A 25,546-nucleotide genomic window follows, 5' to 3' on the forward strand; every position below is an offset into this window, starting at 1 on the left:
CTTAGTACCAGTCCGAGGCGAGACAGAGAGACCAGTGCAAGAGTTGATACGGCGGATAGATATTTGTACAGTCTTGTGTTACGTGCTGCCAATTGTACAGTATTGGCTGTTATTTATCGACATTAAACCATTACGTTATTTTGAAGCCCAGAGTTGTCAAGTTCTTTAAGTTGGTGGTGTAAGGTGCAGTTTGCAGAGAGCCCGGATAGAGAGATACGTAACAATATTGAAGAGGGGGGGTTTGGTAAATTTCGGAGGGGGTTTTAAAATCTAAATCTTCTTTAGCTATGTTCTTGGTATTTGGGGATTGTCTTTTGCATTGTTTGGCTTTATATAAGAGGGGGCCGGGTTTAACTGCAAAACCCCCTGGCGGGGTTGGATCAAGGGATGGTTTAGTATTAAAATCTCACCTAAAATAAACAATATCAGAGCAAAAACTCAGTCTATAAATTCCAACCCCACCCCTTCGCCCAGGTTGTCACTTATTGTGTCATTGCTCAATCTTTTTTTTTCCACGTGGAAATTTAATAGATGCGTGTTTCATTTTATAAATTTTATTCTTTATTAATATCTAGACTTTTTTTCTAATAAAAACTGACTATAGGCATAGCATAAGCTAGACTCGGCAATCTAGTCTCAAGATAGAATCTATCTATACTATTACTAAATCTATTCGATTTTTATATATAGATCTAGACTAGAATTAGATTATAGATCTAAATATAGTTTAATATACTAATGGAAAGATGATATGCGGTGATAGCTAATAGCGTTGCACAAGAAACGAACCTGGGTTTTTCTAAACTCTAATACTTGGTATGTAATAGTAAAACAGCACCTACCTAAATAAATCGTAACTAGAAATCAAAAACCTATATTTATTGTAGTATATATAGGTCTGTGGTTATATATTATATCGTAACTTCTTCTATAGAGAAATGACTTTTGTGCTATTCGCGTCTGACACATATATAATTTTTATGTTCAGCAACAAAGCCCAGGCATTGTTACTAAATCATTGTAACATTTTATTTCGGACAACCACCGAAGTAGCCTAGTAAGCGTTTTTTTTAATTTTCATTTTGTAGTTCTATATTTCTATATTTATAGAGTCTCTAGATCTAGTTCTAAATGTGTGGCCAGTGAGTGTGGGCTATTCAGTTACTGAGTAGCTTAGTGAGTTACCATGTGACATGTGGCATGATGTGGGCATGCCTGGCCTGGGAATGTCTGTGATTAGTCAAATTAGTGTGATACTAATTAAAAATTAAAAGTTAATAAGTTAATTATTAATACTTAAATAGTATATTATATATATAGTTATAGTAGATCTATATACTTAATATACTTATAATAATAATGACTTATTGATTGAATGTACTCAGCATCAGCATGGTCATGCCATGGTCACTATATCTATCACTACTATCATTAGTAATAGTATCATGTTAAAGTATTAAAGTATAACTTCATTTATAAGTATTAAAAAGTCATTTGAGTACTATACAAAAAAAGTATAAGTTAAATAAGTAGTATACTATAAGGCGGAAAACAAATTGACCATTTTTTGACCAATTTCAAATTGGCTATTATTGACATATTGCATATTATATATCAAATTTATTGCCCAAAATCAGAAGCAACAGACAATTATTTAACTTGAAAAAATGAGGTCAAACACACTTACCCCTAATAATGAAAAATCCATCACTCACAGAAGATATGTCCAATAATCCATGAATTTCACAAATTCACAATACTATTACTATTAATATTAATAGAAAAATGTATCACAAAGTAAAGTATATTTATAGAACATTTTAAAAAAGTAAATAAACAAGTGTTTTTTATTTAAGACATTTATGCCTATTAATTGAGCGCCCCCCCCCCCAGTAAAAAAAAAAGTTGCAAATTATACTTTATCATCATCCTGAATAACAAAACCATTTTTATCAGTTTTGACATAATGATGATAATGACTCATAATGATAATATGTATCAATTTTAATGCCCAAGAACAGAGGAATCCAAAAGAAGTAAATTCATTAACATCAGACTAGTATTTAACATAAAAAAATGAGATCAAACACACTTACTAGGTACTTCGATAAAAATTTCAAAATGATCACAATGCAATGGAACCTATTTGTTTAGATAGAGCTTGAGAAATGCTTTCCAATGATACCAATTTTATATTGCTGAGTTAATTGTGAGGGAAGTTATAAATTTTTAGTGGCCAAAAATTAGCCTTCTTTAGCCTTTGTAAAGCAAAAAAAAATCTGTGACCGAAACAAGTGACAGTTGAACTTTAATTAACTGTATTATAAAAAGTCTTAAAGATATGGGGTTGAAACTTCACGCTCTTTTTCATTAACCTGTATTCTGTTAAATCAAATTTAAAAAATAAGACCAAGCAATAAAATCTTTGAAAAAAAAGTGAATTAATATATATAAAAAAAAGCCTTCAACAAAAAATAAAAATATATGTGATTTTGTCATCATATGAGCCTAAAAATCACAAATAAAACAAATCAGAGATCTGTAGTGTGTTTTATTTTGTTAATTATTATTCTACTGTATTTAAATAGCTATTTATATGCATCAGATAGATAATTTTTATAAATTATTTATATAATGAAAATAGCACTGCGCAAAATAATATTTGCTAAAATTTAATCACTATAAGTTTAATAAATTTCATAAAAACAGTTTAAACCTTTTTGTAGAGCAGTGGCAATTAATCATTTTAAAATGCCTGAATTTAAATGCTTTAAAAATTAGATTGTAAATGAAAAATTTCTTGCATCGGACAATAAAATAAAAAAGAAACCTTGCGATTTATTTAGAAGTTATTAAAATATTTTTTACTTAAATTTTTGTGCAGTAATAGCTCATCATTTAAAAAATATAATGTATTCATTTATTAACTATTAATTTACATGTATACCAATAGAAAAAAACAACACAGGGAAAAAAATAATTAATTAATAGTTCGCATAAAATCAATGTTTTACCTATAATATTCTCTGTATTTGGCTATAAGTTAAAGAGATTTGTAAGAAGCTCAAAACCATCATCTTCTCTGTATGATGTCGAAGAGAGATTTTGTATGTTTATTCTGAACTATTTCTTTGAGTGTTCGAAAGTTTTTCAAACATTTATCTTTTTATCAGGGTAATCCTCCAGCTTAATTGGTGTCATATCATCATAAAAAGTCACTTAGGCAACCACTCGTTTAACAAGAAAGGAATGAATCCTAATTTTAAGTAATCAACCCTGTACAATCTACATTTAATTTTGTTAAAAATTAGTTACATGAAGACAAAATTAAGCGATTTAAATAAGTATTGAAAGTCAATAAAACACATTTGAATAACAGGATTTCGTAAGGTACTTGTAAATCATATGTTAGTGTACATAAAATAATTACATTAATATAGATCTACTATAGATACAATGGGATGTGAAATATTAAGTCCGAATGAAATGAAATCCATAATAAAATCATAGACCCAGTGGACATCTCAGAGACCCGCAATTTATTTTTTCACTTTCGTAGACCCCTTGGAAGTCTTCGTAGACCCCTGTGGGTCTATATAGACCACATTGGGAATCACTGGACTATATAATAATATTATAACTGAACCCATTTCCCCCTCCCATTTAATTTTTATGTTTTGTGTACGTCTCCACTGTATCCATTTTAAACTATTTACTAATTTAGAAGCCTTTTTAAGTCCCTTAACCTACTAGATCTATTATGTAATAATAGGCATTGTATTAGATTCTCAAGATTATCTTATAGGTCTCATAAATTTATGAGTGTAGCGCTGTAGCTGTAGTTGCAGCATTTCACATGACCGTCATGACCATGCAGAGCCAGTTGCTACCTGTATATTTTGCCACATACATCTAAATCTATTGCAGACAAAATTTTTGTCTTTGTGTGTGTGGGATAGTCATTCATAAGTCATAAGTTGTCTTTTCATCATTTGCCCATCTTTGACAAGGTCTGACAGCGCCTGATTTGATCTTATAACACATCTGTTACAAGTCCTCCTTTAAGCTATGTTTAGTATGTGGTCATCCATCATACAGGATTATTAAAGAGCCAAGCGCAGCTGTCAGATGATAGTAGTGCTTCTATATGTCCATAACCATTAAAATAAGGACATATGTACACAGTTTTAAAGATACTATTCTATGATAATGATGCATTTTCACAAATATATAAATGACAGTATAGAGAATACAGATATTATAACTCTTTTTTTTTTTCCTTAAGGTGATTTCTCTGTCAGTATTGGCTGCAAAATGGATGTTGAAATGATTGAAATAGAAGGGCCCAGTGAAATTGGAGGTTTCACTGTCTTGGGTGATTTCAGATCCAAAGAAAAGAAAAAGGTAATAAATACAGCTTTACTGAGTTTCTGATTTTAAGCCTCAACACTGATATCTAAAGCTCAAGTATTTATATACATTATTTCAGTAAAATATAAACATTAATTGAAAAGCTTTTCTTAATGTTTCAATCTCTTTGTAACCCTTAACATGGCAAGATTTGAATAGATACAGTAATATTAACCTAAAGCAATTAAATATTAAGCCTTGATCTATTTATATTCTTTCAATTCTTTAGCTAAGTTTACAATATATTTTACATTGCAGATTGAAAGAGTTTTGCCAAATTGGCTTCAGAACTCAATATTGATACAAGAAAAAAATGTCAGATTTTCTGACATTCTTGAACTGGACCGCAGTCTAGTCGAAAGGCTAACAGAAAATGGTTTAGACAAATGTTTTCCGGGTAAGACCTTGCGTTTGAATTGATTGCTTTTCATTTTTACAATAATTTTATTTTGTTGAAAACCCCAATGACATTTGATTGTTAATGTTTAATATTATTACAACATTGCTTTCTGTCTATCTATGTTTTTCATTGTATGTCTCAATACAAACATCCGCACACATATAATATATATATTTATATTATACATTGCATTATAAAAAGATTTCCTTAAATCTCCTGAAATTTGTCATGAAAAAGTGCTACTAACTTTTTTTTTTCCAGTTCAAAGTACAGTAATACCTGAAATTCTTAACCAGTGTCGATATGGAATATCAGGTGATGCTGGGTTTCGGCCTCGGGACCTTTGTATCTCAGCTCCAACGGGGAGTGGAAAAACTTTGACCTACGTTCTGCCAATAATACAGGTAATTTCTTGTCTTCCTATGCGTCTTTCTTACATTACACAAAATTTATTCTTAGCTTTATTTAGCATGACTCTGTGTTAAGTATGGTTGATAGTTTAAGAATTCTTGTGTACAAAAGTGGAACTGAGCTGAGCATGTAGATTGGGGGTTTCAGCAAAAAAATACTTTTATTGCCTATAATAATAATTTGATTTTTAAAGTGCTTTTTACAAACATTATGCAGACTCAAGGTGCTATAATAACATAACATAAATGCGAGAGTTAAAATGGTAGGTTTTTAACTTTTATGTCACTTCTTGAATGTAGTGAAGCATCTTGTTTGTCTGAGACCAATGGGGAACGAGTTCCAAACCTTTGGTCCATGCACTAAAAAAGGCTGCAAACTCTAACTAATGAAGGAGAAACGTGGCATGACAAGAAGCGTAGAGTCCATGGGACATAAAAAGTGATCAGTTCTCTTAGATACATGGGCATTTCTTTACTGTAGATGCCCTGATGACAAAGTGTGGCCACCTTGTAGTAGATTCTTGCATTCACTGGAAGGCAATGGAGTGTAAGAGAACAGTTTTTTTTAGGATTTTTCGTGCAGCATTGTTCTGAATTCACTGCAGCTTTGAGATTTTTTCATCGGGTATACTTGTTAGCAAATCATTGCAGTATTTAAGGCGGCAGGGTATGTGCTACTGCTATCATTATTTTTTTACTCTGTCGTCAAATATGATTGGATATTGTCTAATCTGCGTAGCTGTAGATAGAGTTGATGTATCTGTGGGTCAATCTATAGAGTTGTCTATATTGCATTGTAACATGGCCACTCAGTATCTTTTGGTTACATCAGGCCACTCAGCTTTTGGTTACATCATGCAGAATATATATTCTGCAGCTATTTTTAAGCTTGTTTAAAGTTAAAATATTCATGACATAAAAAAATAAATAAAAAAATGCTCTGCTGTAAACCAATCAACTTACTTATCACTATTGTGGCCTATATTAAATATTTGTTCTAATGTCCAGGCTCTACAGCACCGTGTGGTACCTCATGTCAGAGCCCTTGTTGTCCTACCTGTAAGAGATTTGGCAATCCAGGTTTATAAAGTCTTTAAAAGATTTACTCAAGGAACATCATTAAAGGTAAACATTGACAGGTTATGTTTTAGATTTTCTTTTTAGCCTGCCAGACTATTAAAAGTTGCTCTTCAAGAGACTTGAAATGATGTAAAAATGTGATCTTTCCAAATTGTGGCCTTTGGAAATTATAGTTCATTTATTTAAAATTATTATTTAAAGTTTTGATGACCAAGAATAACTAGACATTTGCTACAATTACAACAATATGATTGCATATTTGTTTACAGCTTCTGGTGACAGACTGCTGAATTTCCACAAGCTTCAAATTGACATTTTTCTCATTTTATCAATGAAAAATTGTGAAAGTTGAAGCCCTGGTGGAGACTTTGGAATCTTATTTTGGGTTTAATGATCTTGTTCTCTCTGCTGTTTGTAGTGTAACTGAGTTGATTTTCTGCGTGCGTCCAGCGTGTCAGAAGGTCATGCTCAGTGTGTGTGTTTCATGTCCAGTGTGTGTGTATAGACTGCATCAGTGTTATGCGAGACGTGCTGGTTTCATTCACTGTTTACTGTAGTCTAATTTTGTCGAATAAAGCCATGTTATTGGTATTCTAGTCGTTATCATTTCATTACACTGTTATATATATATTAGTGACAACTTGATATTTATTCTGGGTTTAAAGATCCTGTTCACTCAGCTCTGTTATATATGTTAGTGATTACTTTCTGGATTTATTAGTGACTTTTTTTTTTTTTTTTTTTCAGGTTGTTCTGCTTTCTGGAAAGAAAGAATTTAGAACAGAGCAATGTTCTTTGGTTTGGAAAAAGTAAGTCTAGTTTGGTTATGATCCTATTTTTTCTGAAGAATATTATCCTTATTTCTTCATTTATACAGGAATATTAAGACTTTTTTTCTTAACTCTACTTAAAATAAAACATTTAAAATAATTTGGTTCTAAAATTTATTTTTTTTAAATCTTTTTTTAGACCACATACACCTTCTTCTCAACAATGGACCAGTTTGGCTGATATTGTGGTAGCCACCAAAGGGAGACTACTTGATCACATTGAAGACACTGAAGGATTTGACCTGACACATTTACGATTCTTGGTAATTTAATGTTTTGTTTTTTCCCCAAAAAAAAAGTTATTTCAGCTACAGATAAAGACTGCATTTATACAGAAAACATGATCTTTATTAGTATCATCTTTCAAAGGTTAAAAAAAACTCTTTTAAATTATTTACAAAACAATAGAAGCAAATCTCTATAATTTAGCACACAGTTACCCATCGTTGAAAAATGTAACTAATAAGTTTATTAGAACAATTTTTTTCCCATTATACTATATTATTGTTGGTTAGGCACACCCAGGGTTTGTAGCGCTCCAAAAATGTCCTAAAAAATGAAAAGTCTACTAAAATTCTCATAAAAATTGCCAGACATTTCCTAAAATTTTTACCCAATATTTTTTTAAATATAATTTTGCTTATTTTTTTGCAAAAAATGGGGGGGGGGGGAACAACAGCGTAACTAGTCATTCTGATCGCATGACCTTACGGGCTGGCTGTGTTAATGAGCTGACCAGTGACGCGTCTACATCGCCTTTCACCCACTTGTGAAGCAACCTCGTGATTGAAGATGGCCTTGGCTCAAGAAAGCATTTCACCTGGCATTATTTTTCAGAGGGCTGAGTAGAAATGGTTGTTTCTTTTCATTGTTACAACTGAAGATGCGCTAGATCTAGTCTTTAGTGACTATTGTTTATAATAAGAGCAATTACCAGTCTAATGTGTAGGCTACACCCCTCCGGGTCTTCCCTCGCCTAAAATCTTCTTGTAACAGTATGAGTGACCTAATCATCTTCTTTTTTGAAGTAATGTCTGTATTATATAAGATAATATATATATATATATATATACATCATACATTTCATCCTTAAAAAAACTAAAATCTCCTAAAATTTTGGTAATGGAAATGGAAAAGTGCTACTAACTTTGACACCTTGTGTTCTTAGTTTGTAAACTTTGTACATTCTAATAGGTTATCGATGAAGCAGACCGTTTAATGAATGATGTTTTCGATGACTGGTTGGATCAAATAGAAAAAGCAGCTTACACGCCCAAGCCTGGGGCCTATTCTCCAAATCCCAGAGGATTTCCTGGACCTTTGACTGTTACAGAGTAAGAAGATATTGAAGATATTTATTTTTTTAAATTTAGAAAAAAAGAAAAATATATTTTTTAATTCAAAATATTAAAAACTTGTTTTGACGATCTACTTCTATATTTGATCTAATCCATCAAATTGACTTTTTTTAAAATCAACTTCTGCCTATCAATTTTCTATTAACAAAAACTACTTACTGATTGTGTGGAAAGAAATTTTTAACATGCATATAACTTTACTTTTACAGCTGTTGGAAGAATGACATGCATGTAAGTACTATTAATGTTTTTTTAGTATTACTTTAGTAATTATGATTTTTGCTGTGCTAACAACTGGATAACATATTGATCAGAGCTATTGTTTTATGTTAACTCAAACATTTGAATAATAAGACTTCCTCAAGATTCGCTGGAAGTGGTAATGGTTATAAACACACCATTACCTATAAAATTATTCCATTGGCATGCATCTCAAACAACCGCTGACATGCAGTCCTTCACTTGTAACTCAGATATTGAGCCTGGCAGATATGTTACCACTGGTGGGAAAAGGAGCAAAAGCTAACAATGTCTGTTTAAACCAGTAAGCTTCAGATAGGAGGGGTTCATTCGCCTCTCAATTAGGAGAAGGAAAAGTTTGAATCTAAACCTCTGCTGCCTTGTGACTGTTCCCAAACATGGGAAAGGTTTCTGAAGACAACCCTGAGGAAAAATCATCAACTGGTGACACTAATGATCTTAGACTGTATTGGATATTTGTCATTCCTCTGGACTGTGTGGAGATGGGGAACTGCTGGGTGTGTGACATCATTCTTTTAACCCACGAAGCGTCTTAAGAAACTTTCTGTGGCGTTCGGGGAGTTTTAGCATTTTTTATGCATGTTAGAAAATGGTATTAAAATGCCATAAAATGAAGGTTGATATCCATGTTTTATATATATTTTGAAAGGTAATTGGACAGCGAACACTATCGATCATATAGTGAACACCTGAATTTAATCAGTTGTCCTTGACCCTGACCTAATTAGTATGATTGATTTTTTTTATCAACAATAAAGCTTGTTTGCTGACCTCTGTGAGAAACATTTTTAGAGCTATAACAAAAGTTTTGATGTAATTGGATAGCCCATTCATTTTCCTTTATAAATATATATAATTTTGTTAAAAATGGACCATTAGATTTGAAAAAAATATTTTTTAGTGAATTGGTTACCCTTTTAATACAAGTAACAGTGAAGGAAAAAAAAATAGATAAAAATCGTTTTTTTTTTTTTCAGTTAAGTTAAAAACATTTCAAAATTGAAGAAATAGAATACTTAATGCATAAAGAAATCAATATTATCATTAATATGCTTCAATCTATCTTAAAATGTCTTAAATTTCACTAAATTTTGACTAGGTCTAGGTATAGATTCAGTCCGGTCTCTAGTCTAGATCTAGACTTTAGATCTACGGACATAAATTCATCGGCCACTTCACCAATAGATATAGATCTAATATGTAAAATATTCTCATTATTCCTAGATCTAAATCTAATTGTAATATTAAAAAAGAACAACTAAAAGTATTTGAAACTTTATGTTTTATAACATCTCATGGATCCGGGCTAGCATCGGATATTGCAAGAAAAATTCACCGGTGAATAATCAGCATATAAACACAAAAACAGATGGGGAAATGTACTATTTTTGGATCTGACAGGAAGAAGAATGTCTGATAGATCTGAAGTTTAAAAATGGTCACTTTAAAACATGGATTTGAATAGAAAATCAGCAATCTAAAGTCGGCCGATTATATCGGCTGACGATGCTTCGTGGGTTAAAGTAACTCTACAACATCCAGTGTTTGCAGTGCCTTCCTCAAAGAAATCAAAATTTTCCTAAAAATTGAGGGGAGTTTCAAATTTCAACCCAATATTTTCAGAAATAATTTTGCTTACTTCTTGTTAGAAATACTTTTGAAAAAGGGGCATCTTAAGGTACTATGATTGTAAGATTGTCTGGCTGTGTTTGTGTTAAATAAGCTTACCAGGCACGTGTACCTTACCTTTCAACTATTCATGTGCTTGAGCAAGAGTTTTACATTTCATTGTTTCAACTGCAGATACGCTTGGTAGATCAAGTGTACAGCCTACACTTAGATCATTATGATAATGACAAATCCAACCCTGATCAGTCTATAACATGTAGACCCCTTCCTCACTCATTTGTTGTACCAATAAGAGTTAACTTAAACTGCAGACCTTTATTTGTGTATTGCCAATTTTAGTGACCTAGTTCTAGTGAAAAAAGGGCTCACATGCTTGTGAAAAGTCAGTGAATTTTGTTTTAGTCTGAGAAGTCCAGAATCCACATTTAAAAAAGGGGGAACACGCAAATGTAAATGTGACAAGAGGGACAATAAGGGTAGCTATTTTTTTTCAATAAGAGTTAGTTCCCTTTAATGCATTATTTAAGTCTCTGTTAATTGTACACAATTGCCACTTTTTCTTGAGTCTTTGATCTGACCAGTATACATTATTTTCAATGTTTATATAATACTTTTGTTGTTGTGCTGTTACTGTGTTACTCAAGAGGAGTGTGCCACTTTTATGGGAATGAGTTTTTCAATAACGAGCTAACTAGACTTTATTTGTTATTAATAAGTTGGTTTGTGTAATATTATATGTCTACTTAGTCTTTTATCCTCTCCTGTATGAATTTTTTTTCTGTAAAAGACAAGCTTTTGTTTTGATACGAGACAGTAGTGTGTCTCATGGATGAAGTCATTTGACATGTTAGGACATGTATTATATTATTGTAAGCCATCATTTTGTTTTTGAGATGAGTCACTATTGTGGCTCTGTGATGTTGGTTCTTTGATTATTTTGAACTGAACCTGCCCTACTATTTTGATTTGTTTCAGAAGTCACTGGTCTTATGACCTAATCATAATTATGATAATACAAGGTCACAGTAAACAAAACAAATATTAGAATAGTTGTTTTAAAATAAACATATAGATAGATATAACAATTACTCCTTTTTTTGACCCACTTATTCAATCCTCACAATTTTTTTTCCATTAGGCTGTTTCCACTCCCTATCTCACCCATTCTTGTCTGTAATGCTTTCAATGTCATTCTAAACTGTTTGAGTGGTTCTATTTATGAGTGATTTTAAGTACACTTTCTAAGAATATAAAATAGTAGTAATACCATTAAATACTCACCATCTCTCTGGAATATAATTTATGGACCAAAAGTATGTGTAGAGGTGGGGGGATAAAGTGGGTCATTTCAATTCAGTGTCACATGCTAGAATAAACAGACCAAATATGTGTGTGTGTGTGGGCTCTATTGGAAGGTAAATAAAAAAAAGAAGAAACCAGCCAAAGTAAAGAAATGAAGCCAGGGAACAAATCAACAGTTTAGTACATATCTGGTTTTCACATAATTGTGAAAAGTCAGTGTATTTTGTTTTATTATGAGAAGTCCAAGAAACCAGAGGAAAAAAAAGGTGACTATGAATGAGCTTTTGTTTTCCTCTCATTATTCAGTACGCAGATGTAAACAAAACAATATAGGAATAGTTGTCTTAACATAAACATATATAACAAGGTAGTATGAGGAGTTTTATCTTGTAAATATACATTTTTTCTAAAAAATACATTTCTTCCTAAAAAAAATATATTTCTTCCTTAAAAAATTACATTTCTTCCTAAAAATTTCATATTTTGTCATGAAAAAGAAGAATACCCAACATAGTAAACACATACATCTTTGCATTCCTTCATTGCAGGGAACATAATTATTTTCCTGTTTCACTAATGTTACCATATTTGCTGTTGCTGATCATCTAGAATTAAGTACATTTGACTGTAAATTTGAATGATTGGCTATAAAATAAATGTTTTCATGTTGTGTGTACCTATTGTTTTTTACTTGTAAGGAATGTACTCATAAAAACAAAAGAATTACTAACTTCTTCAGGAGAGAAAGCATAGGTCCGCAATCACCAAGGAAGATATTAGGGGTGCACTGGATAGTAGCTTTGGCTCTGGACTAATATTCTGCCATTTTTCACTAACCCGTCATACACTGCTTTGTCTGAATATCACTGCGGGATAGTTGACCGGATAGTAAAAAGTACACCTTTAATATATATGAAGTGGACCTCATTCCATTAACTCTTTCTCTCCTAATTGACGATACCATCATTGATTTGACCTCATTAAATTAAATTAATTTGTAATTCTATAAATTTTATTTTGTGCTATATAAAAAGAGCAAGCATTCCCCTTTATTCTAGACCAAATAAAACAATTTCTGATTGCAAACAACAAAGCTATTGAAGCTTTTAAGATGTTATATTCCTTGACTGTACTATATACAGCCAACCTCTACAATACCTTGTTTATGCCGATGACATTGCCATATTGGGTAAAACACTTCTGACATTACTAGAGCTTTGGAGGGATGTTCTGAGGCAGGCCACTGGAATAAATGGATGGATTGTTTTTGGTCATGTTCTCTGCATTTGATGTTTCTTATAATATTTGTATACAATAAATTCTTTTTGTAATTCCTAGGTACAAAAGCTTTTGTTTTCTGCGACACTGTCCCAAAATCCAGAACTGCTTGAGAAGATGAACCTCTATCTCCCATTATTGTTTAGTGTAGTGGCTCCAGAAACAACCACTACAGATGCTCAGAATGGAACACAAAGTTTAGGTAGGATGGCATAAAAAATGCTTTGTAACAGCAGAAACCAAGAATTGGGTAGAGCATTAGTAGGCTTCTTATATATAATATGTGGAAAATAGGGATGTAGGTTTAATTTTATTCAGTAGGGTGTGCTTAATGCTCAGTTATTTTAATTTGCTCTTTTTTTTTTTCTAAAGATACACAAATTGACAAATTTTCTGCTCCAGCGCTTCTTAAGGTAAGTGATCTACCCTTTTAATATTAATAAACATCTTTTATCTGTTCTAGTTTTGAAATAGTGATAATTTGTTTATTTTACCATTTTTATTTCACCAACTCCTATTTGAAATTTCAGGAGAAATTTATTGATGTTAAGAAAGCAGAGAAGCCCTTGATTCTACTTCACTTCTTACTCCACAAAAAGTTGCAGCGAGTTTTGTGCTTCACAAATTCTGTTGAGTCTACCCACAGGTATTGCCAGTTTGTCTAATATAATATTGAATCACCAACAAAAAGAAGCCACTTGATACATGATTGTTTGAAAACTTGGATGTTAGATAATTGACTTGTAAATAATTGAATGATTTTAAATTGAAAGCTTGTCCAGGGGTGCCACTTTTCCGGAATAACCCGGAAATCCGGGTTTTGAGGGGTCCGATTTTCCCCCCCTCCGGGTTTGCCTTCTACAATTTTGTTAAAATCCAGGGTTTTAGTTGATTTAGATTTTTTCGAAATTTCTGGTCATTTTCCCCCGTTAATTTTAGTTTGTTAGTTCCGATCGCGCGAGCCGCCATTTTTTAAACAAAACCGACCAGTCTCATATCTCGCAAGACTTTCACTTTGCATGTGCACTAAGTTTTATGTACCGGTACAGTATTTTTTTTTTTAAGTGTTAAAAAAAGTGAAACATTCTAGATCTATAGAGAATTTCTAGATCTATGGAACGCGCCTCGAATCGGCTCGATTTAGAGTCTAGATCTATTTCTATGATCAATCTAGATCTGATCTAGAGTCAATCTAGACTGTAAAGTCTTGTATTTAGTATAGATTAGTCTAGAATAGTCTAGATTTAGATCTACTCGCGTACCTAGCGGCTAGTCCTAGATCTAGAAATAGAAAGAAACAAAAATTCACGAGTGAGAAATTATATAGACCTATATATTTTTTTCTTTCCGTGTTTTATATTTTAATATTTGTATAGGTTCCATATAGACATAGAGCCTTAGCCTATGTCTAGACTAGTCTAGAGCTATATTGGTCTAGAGTATTGTAGAAGTAGGATCTAGATTTAGGATTTATTTACATCGTTTTTAGATCAGAACTAGAATCAATGATTGAAGAATTAAATAAATAAGTTTGCGTTCGCCTGAAGACTTTTAGAGGCTAGAAAAAATAGATCGATTGGTCAATAGATTTATACAAATAAATTATAATTATGTTTAAGCAGTCCAGCACATGCTAGCCATCTAGGTCTATATTTAAATATTAGAAACTAAATCTAAATGTTCATTTTGGAGTAGATCTGGACTAAATCTCAAAATCAGTTTTATCTTGTTGCAATAGATTTACAGGTCCAAGCATGTACATTGATGGAATCAGTTTTATCAATGATGATTAAATAGGCTGCTTGAAATCAATAATGAGGGAAAAAATGTTAAGAGAGAAACATCATTTAAAATAACTGTGTGTTTGGGGGGGGGGGGGTGTACAACCATTGTTAATATAATATTGTACTAAATCCTCTTAACTTGTATTACAAGCTTTATCAATAAATACACACAAACTCTATTTATTATAATGATAGGCTTACTAATTACATATTTAAAACATGGGGGGCATATTATGATATAGATCTAGGTAGTAATTTAATACTGTTCTTCTTTCGTAAAATTTTGGTGCTTAAATTGTATATGCGGTACGTTTCAGGGTTGGTAAAGTTTGGGGCTTATGATTTCAGGGTTTGTAAAATTTGGAAATTTGGGTTTCAGGGTTTACTTGGTCTCATGGGTGGCACCCCTGAGCTTGTCTTGTAATGCAGTATTTCTGTCTTCCAATTTTACTGGAACATTTTGATTTACATATTTTAATCCATTTTTTTTTTACAATTCTTCTTCTTGGCTTGCAAACTCTTCATGGGTGGAGGGGGTGAGTGGGTGGACAGGTATACTGAAACAACTTATCTTAGAATTTTGACAGTGATGACCATTGGGGAGGAACAGATATCTAATTTAATTTCCATTTACTTTCATTCAACCCTAATATACGTAGCTCATTTGGCACCAAAATGCTCTAACTTAATTTGGCCTAGAGATAAGGTTTGTAAAAACACGGATTCTTGTCATCTTTTTAAGATAATTTGTATTTAACTTGGTAAATAAGACTAAACAAAGCTAAAAACAGTGCTAAAGAAGGTAAAGAGACCAGTCCAAGGGATCTAACTAGTAAATAACAGGGCAATGCTGCTAAGAGTTTCTTCCCCTACTGTAAACAGTTTGAAGAGGGCGATTTGCATTTTTTTTCATAGTGTTTTTCCGTAAATCTAATTCTTTATGTTGAAGAAATGTTGATGATTATATGAGATTCTCAGACTAGTCCCCTGTCTACACGATGGGGGTAACCAGAATTTTTTTTGGTCTTTTAAAAACAAAGTGTTTTTTTGTCTTTTGTCTCAGTTGCTATGACTTATGTGTACAGGTTGTATTTGCTGGCCAAGCAGTGGAAAGATGTCAAAGTGGCTGAAATCTCTTCCAACATCCATAGTTTAAAAAGGGTGAGAATCATCCGTAAATTTGCACGGGGAGACTTGCAGTTGTAAGTTTTATTGCAATTTTTTACATTTATTTTCAATTACTCTTATTTCTGTTAAATAGAAAGTGTAATTGCATAAAATAGGAGGGCTGCCCTTTGACCTGGATTTGAATATGGAGCAATATTTTTGTTATTTCAGAATAATCAGCTCTGATGTCATGACACGTGGAATGGATATTGAGAACGTCCAATATGTCATTTCATATGATGCGCCCCAATATATTGAAACATACATACACAGAGTAGGCAGGACAGCAAGGGCTAATAAACCTGGAACTGCCATCACATTGTTGGAGGGGAAAGAAGTAAGTTGTAACTGGGTACAAAAACGCAGTCAGCACCATAAGATATAGTTTTCATGCATTTAACATGCAAACCCATTTTTTAAAGTTGTTTATTGTTTCACATCTCTATTTTTAAATATTTTTTTTCAAACAGATGTTTCATTTCAAAAAAATGCTGCGCGAATCGGGAAGATGGCACAAGTTAAAACGAATCCTAGTGAATAGAAAACATCTTGAGCCACTAGTACCGCAGTTCACGCAAGCACTGCAATTGTTGCCAGAAATTTTGAAGGTCTGTTTTCAGTATTTTAAAACTAATCATTTATTAGTACAGAATTTGCGTAGAGGCTAAACAATAGATGGGAAGGGCTAATATTTTTATTCATAGATCTTGAAATGAGAAATAATTCAATGTTCTGTCAATCTTTTTTAGATACTTCATTTTTAACATGTACCGGTATTAAGTTTCTTTAAAAGCCTAGGACATTGTAAAATTCATATTTTCAGTCGCTAAAACTTTATGATGGTTTCATTTTTATTTTTAATTTAAATTTTTTAAATACCTCTGCGTCTTTTTGTATAATGTTTCACCAGCAACTTAGGGCAATGTTATGTAACCTTTACCCCCCAAAAAAAAGATATTAGCAGACATTCAAGGCATCAAAAAAGTTCACATGTTCCGCCGTTCCGCATTCACGATTTTTTGTTCCGCCACGTCTGAATTCCAAAACGCACACAAAAAAATCGCAGATTTTTCATTATTTATTAATAATGCGAAATGAAAATACTGAATGCAAAATAAAATAGATATAGGTCTGTGTTTATTGTTTACATTTCATCTCCTCCCGGACCCGGTGTGTCCTAATTTATGAAGATACGGTTGAGATAGATCTGGACATAGATCTAGATCTAGTACTCTAATAAGCCAAATGTTCCATTCAAATCCGTTTCTTTTCCCGACAATGGCTCTACTAGTCTAGACTAGATCTAGATTCTAGACTATTCAATAATTCATTATTCATCTATTCATTGCAATTGACGTATTGTCACTAGATCTATAATACTATATAGATCTAGTATAGTGTATTGTCACTATTCTAACACTAACTCAACTGGTTTCTTAGGTTTCTAAGTAATCTAAGAAAAGGATTTTAAAAAATACGTTATTAAAGACCTAGATCTAGACCTAAATGTAATTAATTAACTTAGACACAGTAAGGCTAAGGCCTAAATAAGGCTATAGTATAGTAAAGTATAGTAGTATAGATTATAGATCTACTTATTAGTATTATTACATAGTCTAAATTAATTATTAGTTTCTAGATCTAAAAGTAGGACTAGCACTAGATCATACTAAATCTAGATCTATATAGAAATAGACTTAGAAGATGATAGATTAGATTCTAGATTTCTATGTATCATTATGTAATAAATTTAGTTCTCAATAAGTCTATACTATAGATCTAGACTATAAGACATTAATATTTAGATCTATAATATTATTATTATAATCTGTGTTCTTAGACTTAGAGGACTTGTAGGAATGTAGGTCTAGACTAGTAAGTCACTAGTAGACTCTTAAATTATTTTAGATCTAGAACTAGAGACAACATCTGGAGTGATTGGAGTAGAGCCCTAGAAAAGGATAGATAATCAAGTAGATCTAGAATAATCTAGATCTAGTCAGTAGATCTAGTAGTAACAAATAAAAATAGTAACATTTGAGTGTAGGTCATAGAATACATTTTAGTTAGAATTCATCATTTAGGAGTTAGAACTATTGATTTCAAACAAAGGACATAATTATGAATTAAAGGTTTTCTTACTTTTAATTATACTATTTACATCTAATGTATAAGAAGCAAACTAGTATTGTTATTAAAGTAATATAATTGAAGTTTAATTTATATTGCGTACAGTATGGCTGACAAACATAAACACGTTCATGTTCCACATTGGGACCCAAAATTCCACATTTTCAACCTGAGTGTTCCACATTCTGGGTCTTGGGGGTAGGCATGTCTGTATTAGATATCAGGCTGATAAAACTTGCACAACTATCATGCGGGGGTTGGGCACTGTTTAGAATTTCTCATTTAAAAGTCAGGCTCACTGTTGTTCACTTTTGTACAAAACTCACTCTCTGTCCGGCACACTGTTTGTACAGGTTATTTCTCCCACACCCAATCAAAGATCAAGTTGAAATTTTGCACAATTATTTCTTGTACCTGAGAAAACAAGACTCAATAAATGAGGTTGTCCCTTAAAAGTTTGAAACTAACAATAGAAAGCTATGAAACCTTCGATTTTCATAGGTACTTCACTGGCACAGTGTTTAGCATATTGGCTTGAGGAGGCCTGAGCCCTCATGATCAATTTCAAATCTTACAATTTTTTTTTATAAAATATATTTAAAAAGCTCTCATGGTAACCTTTACCCAGATACCGCATTCTTTCTTCTCCCAACTGGTGCAGAAAAGTGTTATGATCATAACGCAGCTAAAAGCATGGGATAACGCTAAACAAAAACAATTAGTAAAAAAGTTTTTAATCACACAGATTTATAGTTGTTAGTCTAAATCAGGAGTGGGCATACGGTCCGCAGGCCACATGCGGTCCGCCAGAGACTTTTATGCTGCCTGCGGACAGCTAAAGAAATCAGGTGTGCCCACAGGCTATATATATACAAAATGCAAATATATTTAAAAATAAATAATTCTAAAATCTATATAAATTATTGAAACTTCTGATTCTTATTGCTTATGAGGAAGAGGCTAAAGACACATTGTCTCTACATGTCATTCTAAAAAGTTTAAAGTAAATGAAGATCATTCTTATTCTTTGTAAAAAAAATAGGTACTCTGTGATGGATTGCCCAACTTTTAACTATTAAAATACAAGAAAAGTAATAATATTCTCCCCACATTGAAAAAGGTGACGGTACAGCCTTTGCGTACTGTCACAAAAAAGCACTGCTTATTGGCAATCAAAACACTGAGTCAAAGATACAACTCAGGTCACCATTTATTCAGTGTTATCAAGAATTGTGTTGAAAGTGCAAGGTTGGCCTGGATCAAGATGGCATACCTAACAACTGATGGAGCCCATCCTTGGCTCTAACAATATCCCAACCATAAACTCTAAATGAGGAAAGTTTGCGCAAAGCTGCTTTGGATATCAAAAATATTATTGACCTAATAAATTATATCAGTGATCAAACCTATCAGAGCTAAGGGGCCTCATCAAAGGTAGTTTGTAGAAATACTTAAAGATTTGAAAACAAAACATTCCGATGATCAGAACCACAGTAGTATCCGCTGGCCTAACTTGGGTAAGAAGGTATTGAGAAGAATATGGCATCTTGGTATCTTAAGGAAGAAATTATGTTCATTGAAAGACATTGACTGTGGCTAATAATTCTAATGAAGAGCGGAAACAGACTTCACTTTTTTATTGAGAGTATTGCAGTGGGTTGTTTCCACATGAAATGTATGTGCATGTTAAATCTTTCAAACAAGCTATGCCATTTCTCCAGGCAAGCAATGGAAAAGAGAATTTGACATTTTCCTTTGTTAAAAAGTGAAACTATTTCAAGTAAAATGTCGAAAAGTACTAGACTTATTTGGATTCCTTGATTGTGAATTCAAAAGCAAATTTTAAGACGTTAAGATTACCCTCAGCTCACTATTTAGTGCAAAAGCTGATTCAGCTCCAGAGGACATAACCCCAAGCAAATTACGACCTAAAAGACAATTTCCAGTCAGTTCTTCCGCAGGTGCCAGAAGCTGTATTTCCACATGTAAAAAAAAATTTTGCTACTAAACTTTCACATTAATAGGGTCAACATACATTTGTGAACAGGTGTTTTTTAAAAAAATAAACAAGTGTAAGAACAGGTCGATACTGACTGTAATTTGAAAGCAGTCATGAGAACAACTAGTAAGCTAGTTCCATAAATACGGAACAAGAAGTACGAGTGTAAACAGTTCAATACCTCACATAAAGTAGGGCCTATAAGTTTACATTTATGAAAATTAATTTTTTTTCGTAAAATTAGTTTCAGAAATGGCTCTTGTTTGTAATTCCTCATTTGGGAGTGTAAAAAAATGAAATGTAAATGTATAATACAATATACATGTCAATTTATAAATATTATACACAGTTAGCTAGCATATTTTTCTGATTTGTAATTACATATTTCATATACATATAGCCTATGCTGCCCCCCATTCCCATTTTTTTTTATAAATGCGTCCATCGATGGAAAAAGGTTGCCTACCCCTGGTTCTAGATCTTTTAGATATTTAATTACATGACTGGTCCAAACTAATTAATAAAGTTACACATAATATAAGCTTCGCTTTAAAAAAAATTTTTTTTATATTTTTTCTTGTTTTTTTTTCCAACTCATGAGCACTATTACTGTTTGAAAATCAAAATTAAAATGATCATAGACATTCAAATATTCTCATTTCAGTTTAGTTTTTCACTTTAACTAGGTGTACATATTTGAATCAGTTTTACCTAATGATTCAAATAGAACAAAACTAAAGTATTTTACTTTTGTGTCATAATACATTAGATTGGCCTTCCTTGATTTAAACTAATTACTTTTATGACATTTGATTTTTAATTAATGTCATTCTTATTATTTTAGGAACAAAGGCGACAGAAGAATTTATAGCCACAATGATTCTTGAAGGACACTATCAAACGCTTTCTTAAAGTCTACGAAACTGATCATTAGCCGTTGTTGGTACTCAAGACTTTGTTCTATGAGATTTCGTAGAACAAAGATCTGCTCTGCACATGATCTGCCTCTTCGGAAGCCTGCTTGTTCTTCTATGAGCCTCTCATCTACAGACTGTTGAAGCCATCTCAACAAAAAGTGCTGAAAACTTTGCCAGGGACAGAGAGGAGAGTAATGCCCCTCCAGTTGTTGCAGTCTGCCAAATTGCCCTTATTTGAAAGCTTTACAATCACTCCTTTTTGCCAGTTCTCAGGGACTTTAGAAGTTCGCCAACAGAGATTTAAGAGAACAGTCATTCTGTTAACACTGCACTGCTCCCCATGTTTTAGTATTTCTGCTGCTGTGCTTTGTTGTTCTTTAGCACTGCAATGGCCATGATAACCTCCTCTGCAGTTATTGGGTCTGTCTTGACCTTGAGATCATTGTCCTTGAATGTGTAAGTCAGGTCTGGAGACGGTTGGTTAAGGGTCTCTTTTAAGAGCTCTACTCATCTTGCATCCTGTTCTTCTTTCGTTAGCAAAGTTTTGCCTTGCTTACCTTTTATCATTGCTCCATGTCCACTCTTTGCTCCAGTGAGATCTCGGGCAATACGATGGAGAGTCTTTGTGTCATTTCTGCATGCAGCTGCTTGTGCCTCTTAACCCTTCTGTTCAGTCCAGTCCTGTTTATCTCACCAACAGCTTCTCTTTACTTTCAGATCTGCTTCTTCCGCTAGGCTGCAATCCTGTGTTTCATTTTTCTGGTCTCGTCTATGTTTGGCATCTTTCTTCTCAATGACCAATTTCCATGTTCTGTCTTGTATCCACAATTCCTTGTATGAACTTCGCCTCTTTCCGATGACTTCTTCCGCACACTCAATAGTGGTATCTCTGAAGTTGGCTCACTCTTCTTCAAGGGTCAGTATATCTGCAAGAGCCTTGAAGCGGTTCTTTAGTTTCAATTGGAACTGTGCTGCAATATTTCAGTCTTTGAGCTTGTCTACCTACATTAAATGGGCGGAGTCGTGTGACTTGTTTTGGTTGGTTTTTCATTTTTTCGGGTCTTGTCTATGTTTGGCATCTTTCCTCTCAACGATCAATTTCCATGTTCTGTCTTGTATCCACTGTTCCTTGTATGAACCTCACCTCCTTCCGCGCACTCAATAGTGGTATCTCTGAAGTTGGCCCACTCTTCTTCAAGGGTCAGTATATCTGCAAGAGCCTCGAAGCGGTTCTTTAGTTTCGATTGGAACTGTGCTGCAATATTGCAGTCTTTAAGCTTGTTGACATTAAATAGGCATAGTCGTGTGGCTCGTTTTGGTTGACGTTTCAGTCGGAGCTTACATTTGCCACTGACAAGGTAGTGGTCTGAGCTAATATCCGCTCCTTTGCAGGTCCGCACGTCTAATAGAGATGACCTCCATCGTTTGGAGATGCATTTGTAATCTATCTCGTTGAAGGTTTCTCCATCGGGATGTTTTTTTTGTGTGTATTTGTTTGTGCTTAAAATATGTGTTTCCAATTGAAAGGCTCTTGGATGCACAGAGAGAAATCAAGCGCTCGCCATTATCACTGATGTTTTATGCAGACCCAAATGGTCAATTACGTATTGAAAGCCAGTTTGGTTGGGATTGATTTTGGCGTTAGTCTCCCATCAGTAGAATTAGGTCATGGCTGGGTGTTTCATCAAGTGTGGTTTGAAGTTAATTATAGAAATTATCTTCGATGGTATCTTCTGCATCCTCTGTAGGGGCATATACTTGGATGGTAGTGATTTTGATTTGGTTTGCTTGGAGTCGAGCTGTAATGATGTGGTCGCTGACTGGCTTCCAAGCAATCAAAGACAATATAGATGTAGGTCTACATTTAACATAATAAGCCCACTTGTGTTATCGTTTTTTTTTAATAGCAAACACACATTTCATATGTTTCTGTCACTTACATTATAACTTTCTTAAAATTTGCTGAGAACCATGATGTGTATATTTTGTCTGTTATTGCTTTTTCTACTGCGATGCTTTACCATAAAAATCCCCAATTTTTACCTTGAAAACCTGGAAAATACATTGAAAATCATGATTGAAATTGGCTATGAACCCTGTATAATGCAAGGATGTAGTCTGGAAAGCCTGAATAAAATTGGATTCCAACAAAAAAAAAAAGCTAAATTGAAAACAATGAGTAATTGGCGAAATTCACTCTGAGATTTTCATTATTCTAGATTTTAATGCAGGCTGTATCAGTGGCATGAGTGTTATGTTATATTTAAATTTCATGACACATTAATCTTTCCTAAAATAGTCTTCACTTTTAAATTAATAGTCAATTAAAATGTAGACTCCAACAGTTGTCATCTTTCTTAAATATTGAATAGATACAGTAGATACTAGCTGTATCAGAAGCTAGCTCAGACAATGACTAGACATTCTCATCTTGGTTAAAGTGGTTGATAATTTCCTGCTATAAAAATACTGTCCCTTGATATTCTTGTATTAGAGATCCTTCGATTGCTGCAGATAAACATCTGGAAAGGTTTCTATGCCAGATGTTTAAAGAGGGTGTAATTTTGCCAGCACTAGGACCGTCTTACTCCAAATAATGTTAGGGTGAACTCTGGGTTTTGCTTATAGTCTCATGTCCCTTAGACAATGGTATAGTGTTAGATTAGTCCTTACTTGGTAAATTGGCCTGAATTAAGTGTCATTTATTGTGGTATGATGGTATGAAGCAATTTGGTTGCACAGTTGTTAAATACTTCTGACTTACTTTTCATTTAGGTATTTTATTGTATGTTATATTAAAATCCAATTTATTATTATTAGAAATCATTGTCATAGATTTTTAAAGAATAAATGTACTTTAGTATATACCTGGTAATTATGTAAATATCTGCTGTAAATAAATATGTAAATAATAATGTTGCAATATCTGCTGTAAATAAATATATGTAAATAATAATGATGTATATATGTTGACAAGTTTTCTCTCTTTCTTTTGGTTTGCTCGTTTATTTGTTAATATTATTGCTTTTTGTACAGTTTAATACAAATTGTTGTATAAAATATCGTAGTGTGCTAATATGTTTATATTGAGTCATTGTTTTGTGAAAATTTTGGTGAGAAAGTTCTTAAAAGAATGCAAAATGACAATCTTCAATGTCTACTTATGTTGCCTTGTATCAACACAAAGTCTCATTAATTGTCATTATTAATGTCTTGAGTAGCCTATTTTATTTATTTCTTTTGTGTCAACAGAACAAAAAGGAAATAAAGAATAGTGGGAAATAAAACCTTTGTAAAGAATACTGAGGGTAGTGTGATGACAATTACAATTAAAGAAGAGGTTAAGAACCTAACAGTGACAATGGGTGTCTTAAGATTGAATAAAGGAAGGAGTTCTAGCATTATATAGTAAAAAAAAAAAAGTTTCCCTTTCAGACAATTAATGAACACAAGAGTTTGTGTTGATCTAAGAAGACTAATAATAACAACTAATTTAATTGTGACATTTTTACAGCGCTCTTCAGTTGTGACTTCTTAGAAAATCAAGTTCTGTTATAGTGACTGACCCTGTCACAATCATCTTGAAAATATCTTGACATGGGTTTTATTGAATGTTTCATGTGTCTATTTTGCATGAAAACATTTAGAAATGAGACTTCATGAAACTAAGTAGACTAAAGGAAGCAAGCATCCAGAGACATCTCAGACATCTTGTTCAGACCCCCCCTCAACTCTTTCTGACCTGCTGGCCTGTCCATTAGTGATGATCCCTTCTCTAACTAGGCGGATTGAACCAAGCTCTAGTTCTGTTTTTCACTTTGGCAGATATCAACTGTCTCTCCTTGCTTATCTAAACAGTGTGTTCCCACACCATGCTGAACTGTCACTGGTGCGCACACAAGCACCAACTGATATTAATATACATTTTAACACTAACTAGATAACTATATAAGATAAGAGTTGTTATTCAGGCAGTACAATTTTATTTTCATGTCATAACTCTTGATCAAACAAAACTTGTGTGTGTGTTGTCTCTACAGGTCAACATTTGTCATACACAGCTTGAACAAGTTATACAAGCTCACTTATTTAGGCAGCTATATCTAAAAAGCGACAGAGATGAATGTCAGGATATTGCATGCCAGATAGCGAAAGCAGGCGCAGTAAAAAATCTTGTACACTGTAGACCAGTGGTCTTCAACCGCCCCCTTTTCTTATCTTTTTCTTTTAAAAAATTCGCCAGCACCCCCCTTTAACAAAAACATTGACAGCATAAAAATTAATAAATAAATGACATTTTGTTCAAATTTGCTTTCTCACATTTTTTTTTAGTAACATTTATCCGCATGGGAGTTGACCGCATGCTAAAGGTGAGCTTAGAGGCTGACAGCGTTACAGTGCTATAAAGATCCACTCAGGCGTCATTTCAACCTCAGGAAAGTACCTGGCAGCAGATGACCTCTGAGAGAGAAATTTGGAGAGCTCTTACAAAAGCTGACGGACAAACATTTGAGACTCAAAGAAAAGTCATTATTGAAAACGTTTTTGACTGCAGAAAATTCTGGAAAATATGCAGGTTGCAACTGAGTTT

The 25,546-nt window shown here is 33.0% G+C and overlaps 1 protein-coding gene across 2 annotated transcripts; it reads left to right on the forward strand.

Moving 5' to 3' along the window:
- Positions 1 to 927: 927 nt before the first annotated feature.
- Positions 928 to 25,262, forward strand: LOC106079853 (ATP-dependent RNA helicase DDX51-like). Of its 2 annotated transcripts, none has more exons than XM_013241082.2 (16): positions 928 to 1,057; positions 4,286 to 4,404; positions 4,669 to 4,807; positions 5,072 to 5,214; positions 6,229 to 6,345; positions 7,048 to 7,109; positions 7,270 to 7,393; positions 8,325 to 8,464; positions 8,698 to 8,719; positions 13,019 to 13,160; positions 13,331 to 13,371; positions 13,489 to 13,604; positions 15,828 to 15,944; positions 16,081 to 16,246; positions 16,380 to 16,517; positions 20,883 to 25,262. In XM_013241082.2, exons 2-16 carry the CDS (start codon positions 4,315 to 4,317, stop codon positions 20,907 to 20,909), a joined length of 1,584 nt encoding a protein of 527 aa, XP_013096536.2. In that variant the 5' UTR covers positions 928 to 1,057; positions 4,286 to 4,314; the 3' UTR covers positions 20,910 to 25,262. The 2 variants fall into 2 exon arrangements, with proteins under 2 accessions (XP_013096536.2, XP_055901006.1); XM_056045031.1 differs by lacking the exon at positions 928 to 1,057 and adding an exon at positions 1,233 to 1,273.
- Positions 25,263 to 25,546: the final 284 nt, after the last annotated feature.

The sequence above is a fragment of the Biomphalaria glabrata genome, chromosome 10 (assembly GCF_947242115.1).
Source record: "Biomphalaria glabrata chromosome 10, xgBioGlab47.1, whole genome shotgun sequence".
Taxonomy (NCBI): Eukaryota; Metazoa; Mollusca; class Gastropoda; family Planorbidae; genus Biomphalaria; species Biomphalaria glabrata.

Coding starts and splice junctions, on each gene's coding strand:
- LOC106079853 (XM_013241082.2), top strand. CDS start 4,315: ATGGATGTTGAAATGATTGAAATAGAAGGGCCCAGTGAAATTGGAGGT. Junction 6,346..7,047: donor CTCAAGGAACATCATTAAAG/GTAAACATTGAC, acceptor TTTTTTTTTCAG/GTTGTTCTGCTTTCTGGAAA. Junction 13,161..13,330: donor GAATGGAACACAAAGTTTAG/GTAGGATGGCAT, acceptor TTTTTTCTAAAG/ATACACAAATTGACAAATTT.